The 22,982-nt window shown below is 36.7% G+C and overlaps 1 protein-coding gene across 2 annotated transcripts in view; it reads right to left on the reverse strand.

The window, feature by feature from the left end:
* LOC117403087 (F-box only protein 25-like) overlaps positions 1 to 22,982 on the reverse strand; it is a 32,823-nt gene that overhangs the window by 9,448 nt on the left and 393 nt on the right. For both annotated transcript variants that reach the window (XM_034004998.3, XM_034004997.3), the window contains exons 2-7: positions 22,753 to 22,902; positions 15,146 to 15,249; positions 13,827 to 13,876; positions 13,639 to 13,731; positions 13,182 to 13,275; positions 11,861 to 12,045 (exon numbers count right to left, since the gene is read on the reverse strand). In XM_034004998.3, the coding sequence (XP_033860889.1) occupies positions 11,861 to 12,045; positions 13,182 to 13,275; positions 13,639 to 13,731; positions 13,827 to 13,876; positions 15,146 to 15,249; positions 22,753 to 22,880 (654 nt within the window). In that variant the 5' untranslated portion in view covers positions 22,881 to 22,902. The remainder of the gene's footprint in view (positions 1 to 11,860; positions 12,046 to 13,181; positions 13,276 to 13,638; positions 13,732 to 13,826; positions 13,877 to 15,145; positions 15,250 to 22,752; positions 22,903 to 22,982) is intronic.

Consider the following 22,982-nt stretch of genomic DNA (forward strand, 5'->3'; position numbering starts at 1 on the left):
TCATGCTATGGGGATGCTTTTCATCGGCAAGGACTGGGAAGCTTGTCAGGGTAGAGTGTAAAATGGATGGCGCTAAATACAGGCAAATCATTGAGGAAAACCTGCTTCACTCTGCAAATAACCTAAGACTGGGACGGAGATTCACCTTTCAGCAGGACAATGAATGTCCTAGAGTGGCCCAGTCAAAGCCCAAAGACTTGAATCTGATTGAGAATATGTGGCAAGACTTGAAGATCACTGTCCACCAACAATCCCCATCCAACTTGACAGAGCTTGAACAATTTTGCCAAGAAGAATGGGCGAATATTGCACGATCCAGATGTGCAAACCTGGTAGAGACTTACCCCAAAAGACTCACAGCTGTAATTGCTGCGAAAGGTACTTACCTAACCAAGACATTTCAGTTTTTATTTTTTATTTTTCATTGTTTCACAATAAAAATCCTCTTGCCTCTTCAAAGTGTTGAGTAAGTTGTGTAAATCAAAGGAAAAAAAACAAACTGTGAAAACGTCCAAAGGGGGGTGAATATTTACTATAGGCACTGTATGTATACTGCATACACATGAACTGCACTTTAAATCCTAAGATGGACCACTTGTCCTCAAATCCAGCACCTCCTTCATAATCTTCCTTTATTATTCGTTCATTTCTTGACACATATGGGGTTTCCAACCGCTCGGCACTATTCGTTTTTTTCACCTGTCCATCAAAACGTACTCTCGTATTGATTATTTTTTTCTGGATTATAAACTGCTTCTCATTGTCCACTCTTGTACTTACCATGGTATAGTTATATCAGATCATGCATCTCTGGTTTTGGAGCTTGTTTTTTCCCCCAGATGGCTCCTTGCCGTTCTTGACCTCCTCTTGCTCTCAGATCATAACTTTATTCAGTTTATTTCTTCCTAAATAGACCTTTTTCTTGATACCAACTCAATATCCTCAACCACATTATATGGGAAACCCTAAAGGCATATTTATGTGGACAAATAATCTCCTACTGCGCTCAAATCAACAGACTCTGACCAAGACGGCTCTCAGAATTAACTGAATTAATTTTACAGCTAGATCAGCGACAAACAACGTTTGACTTTACAAATTGAATTGGACCTTCTCTCCACTAAACACATTGAGTAATTAATGATTAGATCATTGCATGCAATGTATGAACACGGTGACAAGGCAAGCAAAGTTTTAGCACATCATCTACGTCCGTCTGCTGCGTCACATTTAATCCCACAAATGAATTTGCAATCAGGCCTGCCTACAACTGACCAGCAGGAGATCAATAATCAATTTAAAACATTGTATTCTACCCTTTATAAATCTGAATCTCCTGCAGATCCCTCCTTAACTGAATCTTTGTTTGGTTGCCTATAATTTCCGGCTGTTGACACAGAATCTAAAGCCCACTTTGAGGAGCCTTTTGCTCCCGATGAAATAACTCAAGCTATTAGGTCAATGCAGAGTGGTAAATCTCCTGGTCCAGATGGGTTTCCCATAGAATTTTATAAGAAATTTAGCCCCTGTTTATCACCCTTGTTGAGTGCTATGTTCTCTGAATCTTTTACTCCTCTGTCACTGCCCCCAATGCTGCACCAAGCATCTATAGCACTGTTATTGAAACAGAATAAGTACCCTCCTGACTGTGGATCGTACCACCTGATATTGCTTCTTAACGCAGACTTGCTAAGAACAAAATTCTTGCTAAGACCCTAGTCCACCGTCTTGAATCAGTTATCCTCTCCATAATCTCCTCTGACCAGACAGGGTTTGTTTATTTTAATCTTCGCCGTCTCTTCAATAACATATATACTCCTTCTCCCTTGCCTGAGGTTATTGTTTCATTTGATGTGGAAAAGGCTTTTGACTGTGTCGAGTGGGATTACCTATTTGCTGCTCTACATCGGTTTGGCTTTGGTCCCAAATTTATTTCATATAACTCCTCCTCAGCCACGGTTTGCACAAATAACATGCAATGTAAATATTTCCCTCTCTACCAGGGTACAAGACAAGTGTTGCCCTCTCTCTCCCCTCCTTTTTGCAATTGCCTGCTGAACCTCTTTCGATATCCCTACGTGAAAATCAGGATGTATGGGGAGTAATTCGGGGGAGTCGAGAGCAGAAGGTATCTCTTTGTTGATGACCTTCTTTTATATATTTCTGATCCTATCTCCTCTCGTCCCCATGCCTTAGCTGTATTAGAGCAATTTAGCTGGTTTTCTGGATATAAACTCAACCTACACAAGCGTGAACACTTCCCTATTGTCCCCTTGATGATTTCCCTTTCAGAATTGCATCCAATTGTTTCACCTGTCTGGGAATCTCAGTTACATGCTCGTACAACAAGCTTTTTAAATTTAACTTTACTGCCCTAGTAGAACGCATTAAACAAGACTTTCTTCATTGGTCCATTCTACCCATTTCCCTAGCAGGTCACATTAACTCTGTCAAGATGAACACACACCCTAAGTTACTCTACCTTTTTAAATGTATTCCTGTTTTTATTACCAAAACGTTTTTTCAACACCCTAGATTGAACAGTTTCTTCATTTATCTGGAACAAGAAATCTCCCAGAATCCACAAAAAAATTCTCCAAAGAATAAAACCAATGTGCGGTATGGTTTTACCTAACTTTCAATTTTACTATATTGGTCGGCTAACATTCGAAATCTATTGCATTGGTCACGATCTGCAGTCAGACACCGTGGCCTTTGCAACTCTTCTGGCTAGACGCCTGATATTGTCTGGATGGATGCAAGCAAGCTGTCTCACCCTCTTATGTTCATTGGATCATTTTATTTATTTATTTAATTTCATTTATATAGCACCTTATGTCATAGACCCCAAGGTGCTTTACAGAAAACATAATACACACAGCATAATAAAACATTAAAATAGCATAAAAAAGACTAACAAAAAGACTACTTTAAATAAAAGTAAATACATTTCCAATCATGTATATTAAAAAACAAAAAGTAATAATGGATATCAACAATAAAAAGACTATAATAAAAAGGCTTGTGTATATAAAAAAAAGTCTTCAATATAGCATTACAAGCTAAAAAAATTGAGTAATTGATTGGCAACAACTTTCTCAATGTCTCCAGGAACCGGACCAGGAAAGAAAAGGGCAAACAAATAAACAAACAATAACAGAAACAAGTATATGAAGGGAACTATGAAAAAGACCTAGGAGTTTATGTTGACTCAGAAATGTCTTCAACTAGACAATGTGGGGAAGCTATAAAAAAGGCTAACAAGATGCTTGGATATATTGTGAGAAGTGTTGAATTTAAATCAAGGGAAGTAATGTTAAAACTCTACAATGCATTAGTAAGACCTCACCTAGAATATTGTGTTCAGTTCTGGTCACCTCGTTACAAAAAGGATATTGCTGCTCTAGAAAGAGTGCAAAGAAGAGCGACCAGAATTATCCCGGGTTTAAAAGGCATGTCGTATGCAGACAGGCTAAAAGAATTGAATCTATTCAGCCTTGAACAAAGAAGACTACGCGGCGATCTGATTCAAACATTCAAAATCCTAAAAGGTATAGACAATGTCAACCCGGGGGACTTCTTTGACTTGAAAAAAGAAAAAAGGACCAGGGGTCATAAATGGAGATTAGATAAAGGGGCATTCAGAACAGAAAATAGGAGGCACTTTTTTACACAGAGAATTGGGAGGGTCTGGAACCAACTCCCCAGTAATGTTGTTGAAGCTGAGACCCTGGGATCCTTCAAGAAGCTGCTTGATGAGATTCTGGGATCAATAAGCTACTAACAACCAAACGAGCAAGATGGGCCGAATGGCCTCCTCTAGTTTGTAAACTTTCTTATGTTCTTATGTTCTTATATTCATATATAGCAATTGTTTTTCTCTTTCTCTCTCCACAAAACACGTCTCGCCTCTGACACTCTCCCCCTGAGCGCGGACAGCTGCAGGCTTTTATATTCTGGCCGAGCGGTTAACTAGCTGTTAATTATCTTATTACCCCTCGACCATAGTCTGCACGAGTTTAGTAAGGATTAACGACTGTCAGCTAGTTAAATAAATCAGTAGCTGATCAGTCACGCATCCTCACGAGGTTTTTAAAATATAAATATAAAACAATAACAAATATGTGGCGCTTCGCCGTAATATAAAACATATAAAAATCATAATATAAATAAATAATAAACAAAGGGGCGGGACACTCCACCAGAGATCCAAATTACTTTTTTTAAGCAGGGGTTTAACCTAGCAACACTAAATACATAGGAGGCTGTGTGGTCCAGTGGTTAAAGAAAAGGGCTTGTAACCAGGAGGTCCCCGGTTCAAATCCCACCTCAGCCACTGACTCACTGTGTGACCCTGAGCAAGTCACTTCACCTCCTTGTGTTCCGTCTTTCGGGTGAGACGTAATTGTAAGTGACTCTGCAGCTGATGCATAGTTCACACACCCTTGTCTCTGTAAGTCGCCTTGGATAAAGGCGTCTGCTAAATAAACAAATAATAATAATAATAATATTTACTTATTTATTTTTTTATATTATTATTTTATACTAACATAATTTAGTTTAGAGTTGTTTTTTTGTTTTTTTTGCCGAGAGAGTATTTGTATTTGGTTTTATTACTACTTGTACTGCTTCTGCAATAATTTTCTGACCAGTCACTTTTGAGGCAACTCAAGTTCAGTTGTGTTTGTGTTTGGTGGGTGGTGGATAGTATTCCTCACATAATTTGAATTCATGTATATGACACAGAGGGATTCCCTAAAACAATTCTGGTATTAGCAGTATGGTAAAACTGGTATTAAAACATATATTGAACAGTGAATTTTCTAATATCTTGAATTACCTTTTTTTTTTTTTTAGGTCGAGGAGACTAACGATAGTCATGTGATTAAGGACAGCCTTTTTATTGGCTAAACTTAGAAATAATATAAAAATAATATAAAAAACATTTTGCAACTTTTCCCCATTTAAAAATGCTGTTTTACCAATGCATATGTATTTCAAAAGTACAGATTTGTGTCTCTGGCACATCCTTTGCAGTTTCACAACTTCATTTCAGACACTTTAAAGATCTGGGTCATCATTAGTATAATCATGAAATACTGAACAACAATAATAATAATAATATTATTATTATTATTATTATTCTTTAATTTATATAGCGCATAAATGCAGAGCATCTCAAAGCGCTATACAACACAAAACACAGTAACAAAAAAAAAAAAAAAAAACCCGTAAAGCTCAATTTAAAAAAACACACAGCAGGTGCACAAACAATACATATTTTTAGCTCAAGATATAAAACAAAGCAATTCCAAATTACAGAAAAACCTAACTCTGATGGAATGCCAATAGATAAAAATACGTTATATATACACAGATGAACCCATTTTATCTTAATACCTCGCTTAATATCATACCCCGTTAATTATCCCAATATTTCAAAAAACCACTCGCCATGTACAATAGGTTCTTTGAGAAATTAGATCTCTTAAAATCATCTCACAAACCTGCTTTTTGTCACATTTTGTGCAGCCTGTCAAATGCTGCATGGCCGGGCTTTACTAAGTAATCACAGGATATAATTAAATTCCAATGCAACTAACAACCAATAATCACTTCGGCTGATAAACTGACATTTTGTGCAGCCTGTCAAATGCTGCGTGGGCGGTTGTAACGGGATACAGCTCAGTTACAAAACACCAATGTCACCAAATTTTTCTTCTTTAACAGTCTTATACAAATGCACACAAAGAAAAAATACCTAAAAAAAAGCCTAATTGATAGCTCTCATCAGTCAACAATTCATGCCTTTTTTAGGACAATGACACAAACTGTTTTGCTCCAGTTAATGATACAAAACGTATTCGTCCTGTATTAAACTTTATGCATTTGTTTAAATGTAAAGAAGACTAAATGTACAGTATTAAAACAATGCTCTTTAATTCCCTGTTAAGGCCACAATACACGGCGCAATCTGATCGCATGCGATCGGATTGCAGCCCGTGGTTGCATGGTTATCGCATCATTATTGCACCGTGCAATCGGGCTCGATCAGACTACATCCTATTGCAAGCTATCAAGCGGGGCTCTATTTTCATGCAATCAGATGCGATCGTCCTGCACAAGTATCCAATCAGTGAGCAAGAAGGAATCACATGACAACATCTACACTGACAGGAAAGAACTTGAACTTGACAGGAGAGAGCCGGAGAAGCAATTTCCTACTCTGCTCCTGTTCTCATAGTCATACACGTGAAACTGTGGTAAACTGGTAAAAGTTTTCTATGACCGGACAAGTTTACAAGCACCTGGTCAATTTAAACATTTTAATAAAAATACTGGAAGGGGAAATAAAACTACAAAGTAATCAATCAAGTAGCTAACCAAGAAAATGTTAGCAAATTAATCCAAGCAAAGTACAAAAGGTGAGTTATTTGTGGGGTTTAGTAACGTGTATACGTGTTGAGTGTTTAACATTTTAAACATAAAACCCCAACAAATATTTCACCTTTCGTACTTCGGTAATGTATAAAATAACGACGAAACAGTCCTAAACTGAAAGTACGAGTGCTCTGGATGATGATATTTATGCAAAAATAACAATGAATGATTTTTTTAAATTTTTTTTTATTAAAAACAAAAAATAAATCCTTAATACATTCTGTAAAATAAACACATTCAGAGATGTTTACAAACACAAAAGTACACACGCTGTATATTCTATGTGCATGGCAAAATACGAAATAGGCGTATACAAATACTCTCATTCCCGCTTCCAAACACCCTCTATATATAGCGCATCACATCCGATCGCACCCTATTGCACCTGGAGCGAACAACCGCGACTGCGTGCAATCATGCAGACGGATTGCACCGAAATTGCATAGTGTATCGTGGCCTTTAGTTTTCTTTCTTTTTTTTCTCGCACTCGTAATGTGTCATCATAGGCAAACGAGAAACCCAGTTTATATTTAACAATTATGCCTGCACGACAATCAAATTCAAAAAGGGGGAAAAATAGTAGACTGGTGGTGCACGCAGCACAATTAATAATTCCCACGGTCTATTTAGGTCCCAGAACATGCGAGTGTTTTAAATAGAACCTAAAGCAGTGCAGATTTTAAAATAATTTATTATGTGTTGGTTGGAAAAACCTGGGCCATTAGTGTGCCCCCAGGACTGGATTGTGAAACACTGGTAAATATATGTAGAGAACTACATCTCTGATTGTGATCAAACTTGGTTACAATATTCTTTATTAAGAGTATCAGAATATAGGGTTGTATGCACTCTGTTTGTCCGTCTTTACCTACTCTTATGAATACCACAAATACATGTGTTGAAGTCTAGAGAACAACTTACACTGTAAAAAATTAAGAATTTAACATAATTAAATGCCTACAGGCAACAGATAAAAAACACATCTTGATTATAATTTAAACACACTGAAGTATTGAAAAGCTAAATAGGTGATGAAAAACTAAATGTGTATTATATATAAACCTGTGTCATTGTTTAGCATATATGCACCTGTGAAGTGTTCACTCAAGCTTACAAATATAGCCACTTTTACTTTTAGTACTCTACAATAGAATATATAGGCTTTCTAGCTATAAACATATTCTCAAAAAGTAAGGACATTTTTTGCAAAAAACTTTGTTAATGCATCAGTTAGGGTTGGTATTAAAACCACAAAAGTAAGGAAATGCAATGTTAGGGGTTTTAACCCTAACTCTGCATTCCCTCCCACCTCCTTATAAGCAGTGGAAGGGGCAAGGCAACACAAGCAACCACAGACAGTCATCATAAGTTAAGACGAACAACATACAACTCTCTGCAGATAACACAAGAGACATCCGTCACCATGGTCCACTAGGTGTATGAGGTCTACTGCCATGCCAGTGTGTGGGGGGGTCATGAATATCTGGACACTGCTTATGCAGGTCTAGTAGGAGACAGATGCATAATAGTGGCACCAACATCACACTGTACCTCTACGAATTCCACTGCCATGATCAACGTCTAGTGTGGCATCCACATGCTTGGAGTGTTATGGTAAATCGTGAGACACAAAAAGGACTACCAACAGTGCTGTAATATGAATATGTCCGAACATAACTTTCTGCTGTATGGAATTGCAGATGTTTAATGGCATAATACAGCCTTTTGCAAGGGAGGAAGGGGTGATGGGCCGGCATTAGCAGTCATAGTAACATGCACAGGGGGAATGGGAGCACTTTAAGAACAGGACACCCATGCAACAGATGTATGACACAATGATAAGTTACCTGCAAAAATTGAAGTGTATGAAGTACACTGTTATGAAACTATGTTTACATGGGATGTGCTGTGTCATGTCAGTTTGAGAGGGCAGCACCAACAACACGTATCAACAAAGAGTTTTTCAGTGTCATACTGGATGAGCAACAGAATACAGTTTAATGAGAGGGATCACCATCACAGTTGGGCTGTATACATTGTGCTGTAATACCAGTATGTTCTGTATTGTCCAGTGTTTGATGATGGATGTCTCTTGTGTTATCTGCAGAGTTGTATGTTGTTTGTCTTAACTGATGATGGCTGTCTATGGCTGCTTGTGTTGCCTTGCACCTTCCACTGCTTGTAAGGGGGTGGGAGGGGATGCAGAGCAAGGGTTAAAAACCCTAACATCGCATTTCCCTACTTTTGTCATTTTAGTATCAACCTTAACTGATGCATTAACGAAAGTGTTTGCAAAGAATGCAAAAAAACTGCAGTGTACAAAATTGAAGGCATATGAAAGAAAATGTTTTTAAAAAATGTACACAAAAGGTTTAAAAGATTTAAAAAAACAAACTTTTCTTTCTTTCTTTCTTCTATACAGTGCTTTGCAAAAGTATTCAGACCCCTGACCAATTCTCTCATATTACTGAATTTCAAACGGTACATTGAAATTTCATTCTGTTTCAATCAATTATTGTAAGGTGACACTGGTATCCCAGTGAGCACAGCTGGATCAATAATCAGGAAGTGGAAGCTGCATCACACCACCCAGGCACTGCCAAGAAAAGGCCGTCCCTCAAAACGCAGCGCTCAAACAAGAAGGAGACTTGTGAGAGAAGCCACAGAGAGGCCAACCTCAAGACACACCAACCCTACAGTGAAGTATGGTGGTGGCAGCATCATGCTGTGGGGATGCTTCTCATCAGCAGGGACTGGGCATCTTGTTAAAATTGAAGGAAAAATGGATGGAGCAAAATACAGGGAAATACTGTAAGAGAACCTGCTTCAGTCCGCTAAAAAACTGAAGCTTGGGAGGAAATTCACCTTTCAGCAGGACAATGATCTCAAGCACAAGACCAAAGCAACATTGGAGTGGCTCAAGAACAAAAAGGTGAATGTCCTACAGTGGCCCAGTCAAAGTCCTGATCTCAATCCCATTGAGAATCTGTGGAACTATTTGAAAATTGCGGTCCACAAGCGTCGTCCAGCCAACCTGAACAACCTGGAGCAAATCTGCCAAGAAGAATGGGCCAAAATCACTTCGACACTGTGTGCAAAGCTGGTACATACTTACCCCAAAAGACTTAAAGCTGTTATTGCAGCGAAAGGTGGCTCTACCAAATATTAATGTGTGGGGGTTGAATACTTATGCAAGCAAGATATTTCAGTTTTTTCTTTTTCTTAAAAATATTTCCCAACATAAAACCAATGTCACCTTACAATAATTGATTGAGTTTCAGTGTTTTAAAATAAAATATCAAACAACGAAATTTCAATGTACCATTTGTAATTCAGTAATATGAGAGAATTGGTCAGAGGTCTCAATACTTATGTATATATATATATGTGTATATATATATATATATATATATATATATATATATATATATTTTAGCTCAAAGAGCCAGCTTTAAATGATAACTTTAAATGTATGTACTATTAAACCTTTGCACATTAGGCCTAGTCTTTTGTCTTATGCAATTTGTTTTCTAGAAACATTAATGCTTCTAAAATAATTAAAATTGTCCAGGTATATGCCGTACTCAATTGTTTTGCATGATTTGTAGCTTTAACAGTGTTATTTTTACATTAAGAAAAAAAAAAATCAAACTTGAAGTGCACGGCAGAAGTCTAGTCTGTAAACCACGCCCCCCCGTTTTTCCCACAAGACCAAAATCTCTCAGCCCCAGTGTAAATCTCAAAATGTAAAACGTACCTACTGAACGATTCACAACGCTGAAAATATTTGATCCCAAACTTCACAGGTTTATCTTTCACATACTGTTTGAACTCTAAAATTTTTTTTCGCTGGAATCATTCCCACATCAATTGATAGCTCCAGTTCAGGCACATAGTGATGCTGAAAGTTTCAGCTTGTTCATCTGTGGCAGAACCTTGTTTAGCTTGGATTTTTCTATCTTCTCTTCATCAATCAAATGCAAACATGTCCATATGTCTGTAAACAGATTTCTATTCATTACCAGTGTCCCTCTTCACTAGAGATTGGAATTTTAAATATTTAAAAAAGTATAAACTCTAAAGACATTGAATAATATGCTAGACGTATAATCGGTCACATGACAAATTTCACCAAAAAACATCATATACAGCAGCCGGTCACGTTTCCAATTTCTGTGATGCCACAGTAAGGGCAGATATTATAAAAAAGAAGGGGTTTGGTGATTGCCACCAAGTAGTTTTTCTAATTGGTGCACAGAAAGATTGACAAGGGGGTAGGTTTTTATTCTTGGTCGATCTGGCGCTTCATTGGTACACTGTGTGTTCATGCTGCAGTTGGCTTGACATGGTTCAGTCCACATGGGGTAAGAAAGGGCAGCAGTGTGGAGGAGTGGTTAGGGCTCTGGACTCTTGACCGGAGGGTTGTGGGTTCAATCCCCGGTGGAGATACTGCTGCTGTACCCTTGAGCAAGGTACTTTACCTACATTGCTCCAGTAAAAACTCAACTGTATGAATGGGTAATTGTATGTAAAAATAATATGATATCTTGTAACAACTGTAAGTCGCCCTTATCCAGGCATTTTTTTTATATAAAATTGCATCTCTAAACAAAGGAATGAGCAAAGTTACGTCTGGAATTACTTTGAGGAAACAGACGAGAAAACTGTGGTATGTAAATAATTATGCCAAACAAAATTGCCGTACCACTAAAACACAAGTTCAATGCTTCATTATTTGAAATGAAAACAATTCAGAATTACTGTGGATGGAGTTACTGAATGAGGTAAAAAGCAAATATCCATATTTTTTTCCCAATATTAACTCAGAGAATGCATAAGTGTAAATGAATTATGTATAGGCTTTAATTTACCAGTACACTTTTACATAAATCATTACTAAAAAAAAAAAAAAAGTGCCCTTGATATCTATGTAATCTGTCAACAGAAGGGAATATTAAAAGTAAATAACATAAATGGATTTCCCGTTTGTGGCACCGATCCCTGAACAGTAGAGTTAATGTAACAATGTATTGGAATCTGTGCATTGATAGATTCTGTAACATACGTAAGCTGTGTGTGTGTGTGTTTTTTTTTTTTTTTTTAATTATTATTATTGGTTTTGTTTTGTTCTTTGAATATAATGTAAAAAATAGTTTAGTTTATTCACTTTGTGCGCACAGGGCCAGGTACATCTCAATAGCGCACTACAAATACAAAGAGACATTTACTAAGAAAAATAATAAAACAAATGTTTTAAAAAGACCACATTCCCATTGGCATTTTTTTTTTTTTTTTTAGATTTTTAGATTTTTAGCTCTGTGTCAGATATTGTTTTTGTAAATTCACCACAAATATCAAACTACAATTACCTAATTTCCAAATTGCCCATAAACAGAAATGCAAGTTTAATGTGCTGTACCTTGGGTATCTGAAGGTTGTTCAGCTGTTGCTGCCAGTTCAGTATCGTCTCCATGCGAAAGATCCAAATATTGATGTTACCCACTAAAACTGACTTGCCTACTTCTCTGATAAGAATACAGAGTGTGGAACCAAGGTCCTGAAGGAGGTCTTTGATCAACCTAGGATTCTGCTGGTCTTCTAGGACTACAAAACAAATAACACATGCACCATGATCAGAGTTTCCTGAACAAGCACTCACCAAATGTTATTTCCTTTTGAATTTATAAAAAAATATACATTTTGTGTTGTATATGTTCAATCTATCGATTTATATTTAGTATAGTAAAAAAAAAAAAAAAAATCTGAGAATAGTGTTTGCTGTCAGCGGCAATACGGTAACCACAACAGCAATAGCAACCCGTCTCCAGTTTGAATGACAAGTTGTAGAACTCAAACCACTGGATGCAGACTGATTCATTTAATCAACTTTATTTCAGCACATCACAATAACACAGGCACTGTGCTCTCTTCTCTAACAAAGCCAGGAGGCTTTGAATAAACTTTATAAACACACTGTGAACAAGTTACTGAACAAACAGCAACAAATAGCTCAGCATTAACACATATAGCCAACTAGGTATTTTTACTTTTGCCAATACATTTTATGACCTAAAGTAAGTTAAATATTGAAACAAACAAATACACAAACCTGCTCTCAAATCCTAATTAAAAAATACAAATGTTCCCAGTACTTTTATTCTTTTACATTCAAGAGGTAGAAAAACAAACATCACAAAACATGTTCGCCTGAGCAGATTTTTTAAAATATTAAGTTATTATTTAGGCTATTGGAAATACCCATAACACGACATTGTCCACCGCTGGTAATATAAAGCTTGATACAACATAAAACCCACAGATTAACAATCTTGGAAAAAAAATAGAAAAAAATACAGTTAATATTGTAAAGGCCTCAGAATTAACCATTTCAACTGGTATAATGAAGCCTGAAGGCTACACATGAAATTCTGAGCAAACCACATTACTCATGGAATACTGAGGAAAACTTTTGCATTCATTAGCAACTAAAATTAGTGCTGCATACAATCACGAAAAAAGAAAAACAGAAAAACTTTAAATATATATATATATATATTATATATATATATATATATATATATATATATATATATATATATATATATATATATATATATTTTTTTTTTTTTTTTACACATTTAGCATACATGCTTATATAACCTGGTAAATATGAAAAGTTAATTTTGAAGAAGTGATTTACAAAAAACAAATATAGTAAATATAGTAATGGGAAGTCTTACCCTTTCGAACAATCTTCTCCAGAACATTGAAGTAGTTTTTTTGAGCAGCTCCACTCAAAGATGTTAACTGGGATTTTGCAATCAGCTGCAACAACTAAAAAACAAACAAAACATATGTTTATATGTGAAAACAAGAGAAACTTCTACAGGAACTATGTTTGTTTAAATAAATTCTATGTTTTACTTTTACTAAAATGTTAGCAGGAGGCTCAGCAACATACAGATGTCAGTATTTTTTTTAAAGCACTTGTGCATATTGTTGCAATTATTACAGTCACGAAAAATACTGATCTGAGGATTCCTCTTGTCTGTGTTTGAGGGACTTGCTGTAAACTATGCTGCAATAATCTGTAGCTTTAATGGTATTAAAAGTTCTATATTGATTTCAACCTGTCTTAATCAAATAAACAAAAGTAAAAGCAACCTGTTGTATTTAACATAACAAATAACCACTTACTTTAACAACATAGTTGAATCTTCGGATATCTTGTATAGCACTAGAAAAATCCAAGCGGTTAAAAGCTTCTCCTAAGGTACAGTAACCATGTCTCTGTAAACAGGATTAACAGCAGAATGTTAGACTTCATATATTGGATTTACATTAAAATAAAAGCTTGGAACATTTATTTATATTGGAATACTCACTTCTCTTGTACTTTCCTTTTGAACATAAATCCACTTCTCCTGATAGAAAACTTAATAGACAGAAAACGAAATCGGTTAGATCACAAAATTTGAAATGTATCCAGAGCTACATATTTCATCCATTTCCTATTTTTTGTGTCCTCTTAAATGGTAAATACTATGGTGGGCAACGATATGAACATTTTATATCGATATCGTGCATGTATTTCGATATCGATAGATAATATTAACGTTAACATAACAGACGTAAACGGCTATTTACATATGAAAAGCAATAACTTACTTAGAGTAAATTGTGGGGTTGTGAAAAACAGAACGTTACATTTCCCCACGTGATGCTACAACTGTTTAAAAAACTTACCTGAAAAATGACAGGTACGTTATTTAAACCGTTGTAGCAACACCTGGGAACTTAGAACGCTATGTTTATCAGAACCTTACTCTTTAAACTTAGTGGTGCTTTGGTTCATAATATCCATGGAGGAAAACAAGGTCTTGTTATCTTCTATGAATCCATCATCATCCAAATCAAAAAGCGATCATTTCCATTCTACACTGCGCACAGACTTCGGGGTTAGTAATTTTATGTTAAACTGAATGTTAAACTGCTCTGCGTATAAATGCTGACCCATGACACCTCTAAAAGTATTAAATACAGGAACACTCTACGGACGGCCAAACTTAATGCAGCATACAAATATCGTTTGGTAACTAAACAGCAATCAATGGAATAAAATGGTTAAATAATACTTTAGTGTGTGGTGTTTAATTGCCTACGAGACGGACAATGATTGGTGTGTGTATAGGGTTTAGTGTATCTTAATATAAAGTAAACTTGAGAATACTGTGTTTATATTGTAGCAGTATTAGCAATAAAAAGTATGTCTGCAAGCTTTCCATACGAGAATTTAAATCCCACATATTACGACATGGAAATTATTATCATTTTGAACATCATTGATATCATATCAACATACCGATATTGGTGCTCATCACTAGTAAATACAATATTACAATATGAAGTCACTATCTCTGAAATATGATGGCGGCAGCTTTGTAAAATATTGTGACGAAACGGTTCATTTTTCTGCATGACAGTCCTCGACCATAAGGATCGCAGAATACAGATGAGCACCGAAATTAAAGTTTAAACCTCGAAGATTCTTTTTCACAGTGTTTTTTTTTTTTTTCTTCATTAGTTCATTTTTAAAAGTGATTAGAAGAGCAGCACTTTAATTAAAATGTATTCCTTAGAGAAAGAACCAGTGTTAGTGAAGGAAGTTTGCACTAACCCCTTTTTAAAATTTACAAATACTTACAATGAGATTTTGTATTGTTGTTGAAATGATCTTTTTTTCTTTTTTTGGCTACAACTTCACAATCTTCACCTGGAAACAGATTTTCTTTATTTTCATCTTGTAACCTAATTGGATACATAATATACAGAACATTGGTCAGTGTGTGTTATTTACAATATAAATAATTTTGAAATTTAAAAGGGCATCACGTTCTCAAAATAAAAAAGGAATATGTAAAACAAATGTGCTTTATATGACATAGTTTGCTGTAGAGTTTAGAATGAGCACAATTTAGCAATTGCAAGCACAGAACTGGTTGCTTTCATCAATGCAAAGTATTGATAATATAATACAATACATTTGGACCAGCGGTGTCTCTGTTTAGTATTTGCTGTCCAATAGATGTGAACTGAGCTTTCAATATGCCAAGTCAAAATAAAAAAAGCTGGTACTTGCGCAGATTAATTTTAAATTTGATTCAGTTGATTCTGTGACATTCCAATGGGCGTCTACTGTCTGATACAAGCCTGCTAGAGCTGGAAGCTGATGGTACTGAATCAATTTCTAATAAAATGTATATTCTATATGCCTATATTCTAATAAAATTCTGGCGTAGCTTAATAAGTCTTCAATGCCACTATCCTTATTAATTGGCAAGATCATCATCCCGGAAAAGAGATGCTGAATCTCTGTGTATCTATTCTGCTAAATTATCTTCACTTTTAACTAATCCTATTTAAGCAGCAACCAGGATTAGTTTAATCCGAGAGTGCAATGGTACCTCTTTTTCATACTGTACTGAAAAAAGAGGTACAATTGCTGCATATTGTTCAGCACTACCTGTTTCCAAATTGAAATAAAAGCACTAGTCAATTAAATTTAGCCACAAACAGTGGGAAATGTCCCATACTAATCTGATATCAAAATGCACTGTACAGTTGACAGTTTCCTATTCAATCACTAAAGTAATTGACCTACATGTCAAATAAATAAAAACTGTTTACATCAACAAATGAATGGGCACAGAGCACAAGATTACAGATTATGGCTCTGCCATGGTAGTATTTGTAATTCCCTACAGTCTTCAAAACAGACACATTTGTGAATTGATGGACTGCGTGTGATACTTCACACATGCAGCACTACGGACAGGTGCATTATCTTCCTGAAAGAAGCTGTCATAAGGTCAACATTATCCATAAAGCAGTCATTTTGGCTCCCGAGTGGCACATCCAGTAAAAACACTTGCGTAGAGTGCAGGATGCGCCCTATAGTCTGGACGTCGCCGGTTCGAATCCAGGCTATTCCTTTGCCGACCGAGGACGGGAGCTCCCAGGGGGCGGCGCACAATTGGCCAAGCACCGCCCGGGGGAGGGAGGGTTAGGTCGGCCAGGGTGTCCTCGGTCCACCATGCCACCCCCGTGGTCTGGCCGGGCGCCTGCGGGTTTGCCTGCAAGCTGCTCAGGGCTGTGTTGTCCTCCGACGCTGTAGCGTGGCTACATGGCGAGTCTGTGAGTCTGCAGCGTGTAAAAAAGCGGGCAGCTAATACCCTCTTCGGAGGACAGTGTGTGTTTGTGTTTGCCCCTCCCGAGTCAGCGCAGGTGTGGTAGCGGTGAGCTGAGCTAAACTAAATAATTGGACACTACTAAATTGGGGAGAAAATAGCAAAAAACTGCCAACTACTAAATAAAAAAAATAAATAAAATTTTATCAGCCAGTGTGATCAGTCCATGGCAGCAACTGCTAAATGCAGAACGGTACAAATGACAAAAAGCACCCTCTCAATAGGCATTAATATAATAATTTATGTTATATATTAAAACAAATATGTACTGTACAGGTCATTTTGCATGAGAAATACCTCAGCTGAATATCTAAAAAAAACTGTTTGACCAATTCTGTATTTCTGTTCTGTACCACAGGTTAGAATGAAATATGTACCAGTGGCATTAAAACAAACATCCTTCACCTGTACTCTATTAGCAAATTAACATTTTCAAAGCTGATAAGCCTGTGATACAAACACTGTAGGCTACATGTTTTACCCCTATTCATCAAATAAATTACACAAAAGGCAAGCATGCAAATTATCAGCAAAAGTGTTCAACAATATGCAATAAATCAAACACTGAATTAAGGCCTTGCAACTGACTGATGCAGTGGCAGCTGTTCTGTTACATAATGAACTGGCTGACCACTAAAATCTAACAGCAATTAAGCAATTTAACAAATTTCAAAAGCAAACCACAGTGCTAATCCAGGTCTTTATTTTTTATCTATGAAATGAAGTCTGAAGGACTGAATAATATTGTCTTGGAAATTAGCCTAAATTTTAAATGTACTAGATTAAGCTTGATTTTTAAATATTTAACTAAAGATATTAAACTCATTAAATAAGTTCACAATACCCATGCAGCCATAATATTGGGGGGATACATAAAGGATGTTATGGGGACAAAGAAAATAATACACTGTAAAGCAAAAGAGATATACCGCATTACATTTTTATTGTGTTTTTTCATTAATGATACTAAAAATCTAAGGTGATGCGTGACGTGTTTTTCATTTGAAAAGAGAATAGTCCTGTAACAGTAATAAGAAGTCAGAATCCCAAATGTGAAAACCCAAATCTGTCAGATTAAAAAAAACAAGCAAGATACCAACAATGCTGCCACAGCTCTAAATACAAGTCCCAAGTCACTTGGACTGCCACTTTTAAACATGTAAAATTGAAAAACATTTGACATATAGGCTGTTGAAAAGTAAAAAATAATTGAACTCTAGCTGATTGTACTGACTCAATGTCATCCAGAAGCATATAGAACAAATTCCCAAGTTTCCTTTTAAAAAAAACAAAACAAAAAACAATCTAGGTTAGTGTGGCAATGTGCCCCGTCCGTGTGCTCTTCTAAGTTGTATGTTGCATGTGGTGTGTTAATGTTGGTGTATAGGCATTGGTACACGGGATATAAACGGGTCTGTGTTTCACGTGTGATTTAAAATGTACAGTACTGTGCAAAAGTTTTAGGCAGGTGTGAAAAAATGCTGTAAAGTAAGAATGCTTTCAAAAATAGACATGTTAATAGATTATATTTATCAATTAACTAAATGCAAAGTGAGTGAACAGAAGAAAAATCTAAATCAAATCCATATTTGGTGTGACCACCCTTTGCCTTCAAAACAGCATCAATTCTTCTAGGTACACTTGCACAAAGTCAGGGATTTTGTAGGCATATAGTCAGGTATATGATTAAACAATTATACCAAACAGGTGCTAATGATCATCAATTCAATATGTAGGTTGAAACACAATCATTACCTGAAACAGAAACAGCTGTGTAGGAGGGATAAAACTGGGTGAGGAACAGCCAAACTCAGCTAACAAGGTGAGGTTGCTGAAGACAGTTTACTGTCAAAAGTCATACACCATGGCAAGACTGAGCACAGCAACAAGACACAAAGGCAGTTATACTGCATCAGCAAGGTCTCTCCCAGGCAGAAATTTCAAGGCAGACAGGGGTTTCCAGATGTGCTGTCCAAGCTCTTTTGAAGAAGCACAAAGAAACCGGCAACGTTGAGGACCGTAGACGCAGTGGTCGGCCAAGGAAACTTACTGCAGCAGATGAGACACATCATGCTTACTTCCCTTCGCAATTGGAAGATGTCCAGCAGTGCCATCAGCTCAGAATTGGCAGAAAACAGTGGGACCCTGGTACACCCATCTACTGTCCGTACAAGTCTGGTCAGAAGTGGCCTTCATGGAAGACTTGCGGCCAAAAAGCCATACCTCTGACGTGGAAACAAGGCCAAGCGACTCAACTATGCACGAAAACACAGGAACTAGGGTGCAGAAAAATGGCAGCAGGTGCTCTGGACTGATGAGTCAAAATTTGAAATATTTGGCTGTAGCAGAATGCAGTTTGTTCGCCAAAGGGCTGGAGAGCGGTACACGAATGAGTGTCTGCAGGCAACAGTGAAGCATGGTGGAGGTTCCTTGCAAGTTTGGGGCTGCATTTCTGCAAATGGAGTTGGGGATTTGGTCAGAATTAATGGTCTCCTCAATGCTGAGAAGTACAGGCAGATACTTATCCATCATGCAATACCATCAGGGAGGCATATGATTGGCCCCAAATTTATTCTGCAGCATGACAACGACCCCAAACATACAGCGAAAGTCATTAAGAACTATCTTCAGCGTAAAGAAGAACAAGGAGTTCTGGAAGTGATGGTATGGCCCCCACAGGGCCCTGATCTCAACATCATCGAGTCTGTCTGGGATTACATGGAGAGAGAAGCAACTGAGGCTGCCTAAATCCACAGAAGAACTGTGGTTAGTTCTCCAAGATGTTTGGGCCAACCTACCTGCCGAGTTCCTTCAAAAACTGTGTGCAAGTGTACCTAGAAGAATTGATGATGTTTTGAAGGCAAAGGGTGGTCACACCAAATATTGATTTGATGTAGATTTTTCTTCTATTCACTCACTTTGCATTTTGTTAATTGATAAATATAAACTATTAACATGTCTATTTTTGAAAGCATTCTTACTTTACAGCATTTTTTCACACCTGCCTAAAACTTTTGCACAGTACTGTATAATTGTATTTAGGCACGGGATTGCATATCACTTCACGTGCATTTAAAGTATATAATATGTGAGCACGAGGTTGCACATAATTAATTCACGTGTTGGGATTCAAGTAAATAATTAATTAGTAATTGAATCCCGGCACAACAGTATATATAGGTGCACGTTTTACTCACTCTGGGTTGTGTGTTCGGTGAGTGGAGAACGAGTGTGGAGAAGGAGAAACTAAAAAGATAACAATTGCTATTGCGTGCTGGTAGGACCAGCACGATACTTGCTTGTTTAAATTCACCGTGTTTGTTTGTCTATTTACTTTAGCCAACGCGCCGTTTTGTTTGTTCAGTCGTGTTTTCTGTTTTGTACAACCTTTTTATTTACAATAAACCGGCGCAAGCAAGCGCCTTCATCATTTCACCGTCCTGTGTGTGTTTCCTTTCCTGGGTCTGACGTAATCACTCAGCCAGCCGTGTGACAGTTAGTTAAGATTAAATACCGTAGGCAGCATTTACAAACCGGTGGTGTAATGCTGTTCTAAGGAACTCCCAATAATTACAGGTTACTGTAGTGAAGGAGCAAAGAACTTTTATTGAAAACACTATATCCGTGTTTCATACTGAGCCTGTGCAATGCGGCGTTACTAACAGTTTTATGTAAATCGTTTTTTTCTGTGCTTTCGTTTTTGATATACTGTATGAAATTTGTGTTTTTGGTTACTTTCTAAAATGCTTGAACTTTTTTTTCTGTCAAAATATGTATAGTAGTAACTGGACAGTACTTGCACACTTAAGTTGTACCTTCTTTCCTTTGCTGTCTTCCACAATGGAATCCCTATGGTCACGGGCACATTCTTCTGGGGTTTTTGTGTGTAGGCATTTTTGTACAATGCTTTAATTCAGCTCTACAGGCAGTGTTCTGCAGCGCCTAGTGCTGTGCTGGGAAATCACGGGGGGGGGGGGGGGGGTTAATTTATTGATTTTTGGATTTGCAATGTTTTTTAAATTGTACTGTATGAATACTAGTTCACTTTGACCTGGTTAATCCAACATTTTTCATTTGTCAAAATTGAAATATGACAGATTTCAGATATTAATGTTGCAAATACATCATTGCAAAGCATGTTTGTTTAAGATAAATAAGGATGCATTCTTTAAAAAAAAAAAAAGCTGTTTAGTGTCTAAACACATGTACCATGATAATATTAATAATGCACAAAAAACTCAAAGCCAGAGTTAAAGCTAAAACTCTGACTTCACTTAATTGTTAATTGCCACATCTATTTTGTTATTTTCTGAATTCCATCAAAATAACAATTACTCCAGATTTGTTATTTTTAATAGGAGACTCGTCTCTTTTCTTTTTTTTCCTCTACTACAAAAATTTCATTACGGCAATATTTTTTCACAGTGTAGAAAAGTATTTACTGACAGTCATTAAGTGTTGCAATAATGATGCTGCTATATTTTAGTCCCAGTGGTTTCATTCCTTAGAGCTACCTGCCTATAGCGTAAAACAAGGTTGGTGGAAAGTTTGAAGATGCACCCTCAAAATGAGACTGAGCCAGCTGTGAGGTGGAGAAAGGGGAGATGGTTGGAGACTGAAGCAGGATGACAATGTACTGTACCGTAAAATAGCACTTGCCACTTTTACCATGCTCATACTGCTTATTCAGGAAATAAAAAAATAAAATAAAAAGTTTTATCTACCTACCCTATTTTTTTTCTCACAGCGTAACCCGAACCACACTTTTTTTTTTTTTTTTTAATTTGGCCTAATCTAAAAAGCTAGGGCACCTTTGGCAAGCATTAAACTAAGCTTGGCTGGAGGCCATATGTACTCAAGCAGATAGTGGACATTTGTTCTACAACTATAATATTTTAATATGTGCTAGCCATGGGGCAGAGGGATTGTACAGGGTTACTATACTAAGACACAATGTCATTTTCAATTTTCAGATCTGGTCCCTTGTGCTACTAATACTTTATGATCCCGGGTTAAAGGCAATGCAGCAGAAACGGACATAACATCCAGAGCAAATATACTCACTATATACTTTCTAACTTATTCTGTTTGACAAATTATGTATCTACAAACAGGAACAGTCAAATGAAAAGATAAGTTACTTGCAGTCAGACCGCTTCCTTGTTTTTATTTTAGGTATGTTACATGTCCTGCAACTGATATATAAAACTGATGTGAAAATGTTAAAACAACCACACAATGGCATTGGACCATATTGTCAAAGTGTTTACAAAACTAGAACTACCTGTAGTATTAAGAAAAAGCGCTCTTAAATTGGTTGTTTCACATATTTTAGTTTTCATTGCTGTACTTTGTAACACACAAAAACTGTTCATGGCCTTTAACATCAACCACTTATTCTGTACAGTACTGACTGTCTCCCCTTTTAATCAAAGCATTCCTTAGCCCAGCAAATTACAACCTAAAAAGTAAATTCTGGTACTCACAGGACCTGTGCTGTATTGTGTCCATAGCAAGTTTTCATCACAATTAGATGGTGGTTCTAATAATGGAGCTAAAGGTGCAAGGGTATGCACCATGAGACAGTGGATAGATTTGAATAGTACTGCATATACAAGTTACATCGTTTCTGTGTCTATGGATGCGTGTGAGCTGTAATAACAAAATAAGGTGTTACTCAACCTAAAGTCTAAGTGACAACATTGCTGTTTGGGCATTGTATTGAGGTGTGACTGGACTTTTCATTTGTTGAACAGCCTCCATGTGCAGATTTCAAGTTTGCTGCTAGTGTACAGTACTTTTCACGTTATGCGCCCTCACTTGAGATAACTGTGTCAACCCTAGGCAAAAGACAAGTGATGTTCAAGCAAGGAGAGCTACATTTGCAACAACTGATCACGTTGATTCAGTTAACTATGCGGCTCACATTGAGTTAATCACAAATTGATTTTTCGTTATAATATCCGTTTAGTGAGCCGTGTGTTTTAGGAAGTCAAAATGTGTACAACTGTGTTTCACAACAATAAATTAATCAATTATTTTTAAACAAAAGGTTGCAACTTACTCTTTCATGTCTAGGTTGTTATTGTTGTCTTCTAATTCATGGCTAAATAACTCAAAGCGTTTCCAGCCATCCTCGGTTTTTATCCAACTCCATCCTGGAGACCTCCAATCCTGACCCAAGAATGGCATCCTTCACCTACCAATCCAATTTCTACGAAGAAAAAAAAATTAATAGCTATCTTTATAATTTCCGTCCACAGGAAATGACAGGTTTAGCTGGACGAGGTAAAG

The sequence above is a fragment of the Acipenser ruthenus genome, chromosome 5 (assembly GCF_902713425.1).
Source record: "Acipenser ruthenus chromosome 5, fAciRut3.2 maternal haplotype, whole genome shotgun sequence".
Taxonomy (NCBI): domain Eukaryota; kingdom Metazoa; phylum Chordata; class Actinopteri; order Acipenseriformes; family Acipenseridae; genus Acipenser; species Acipenser ruthenus.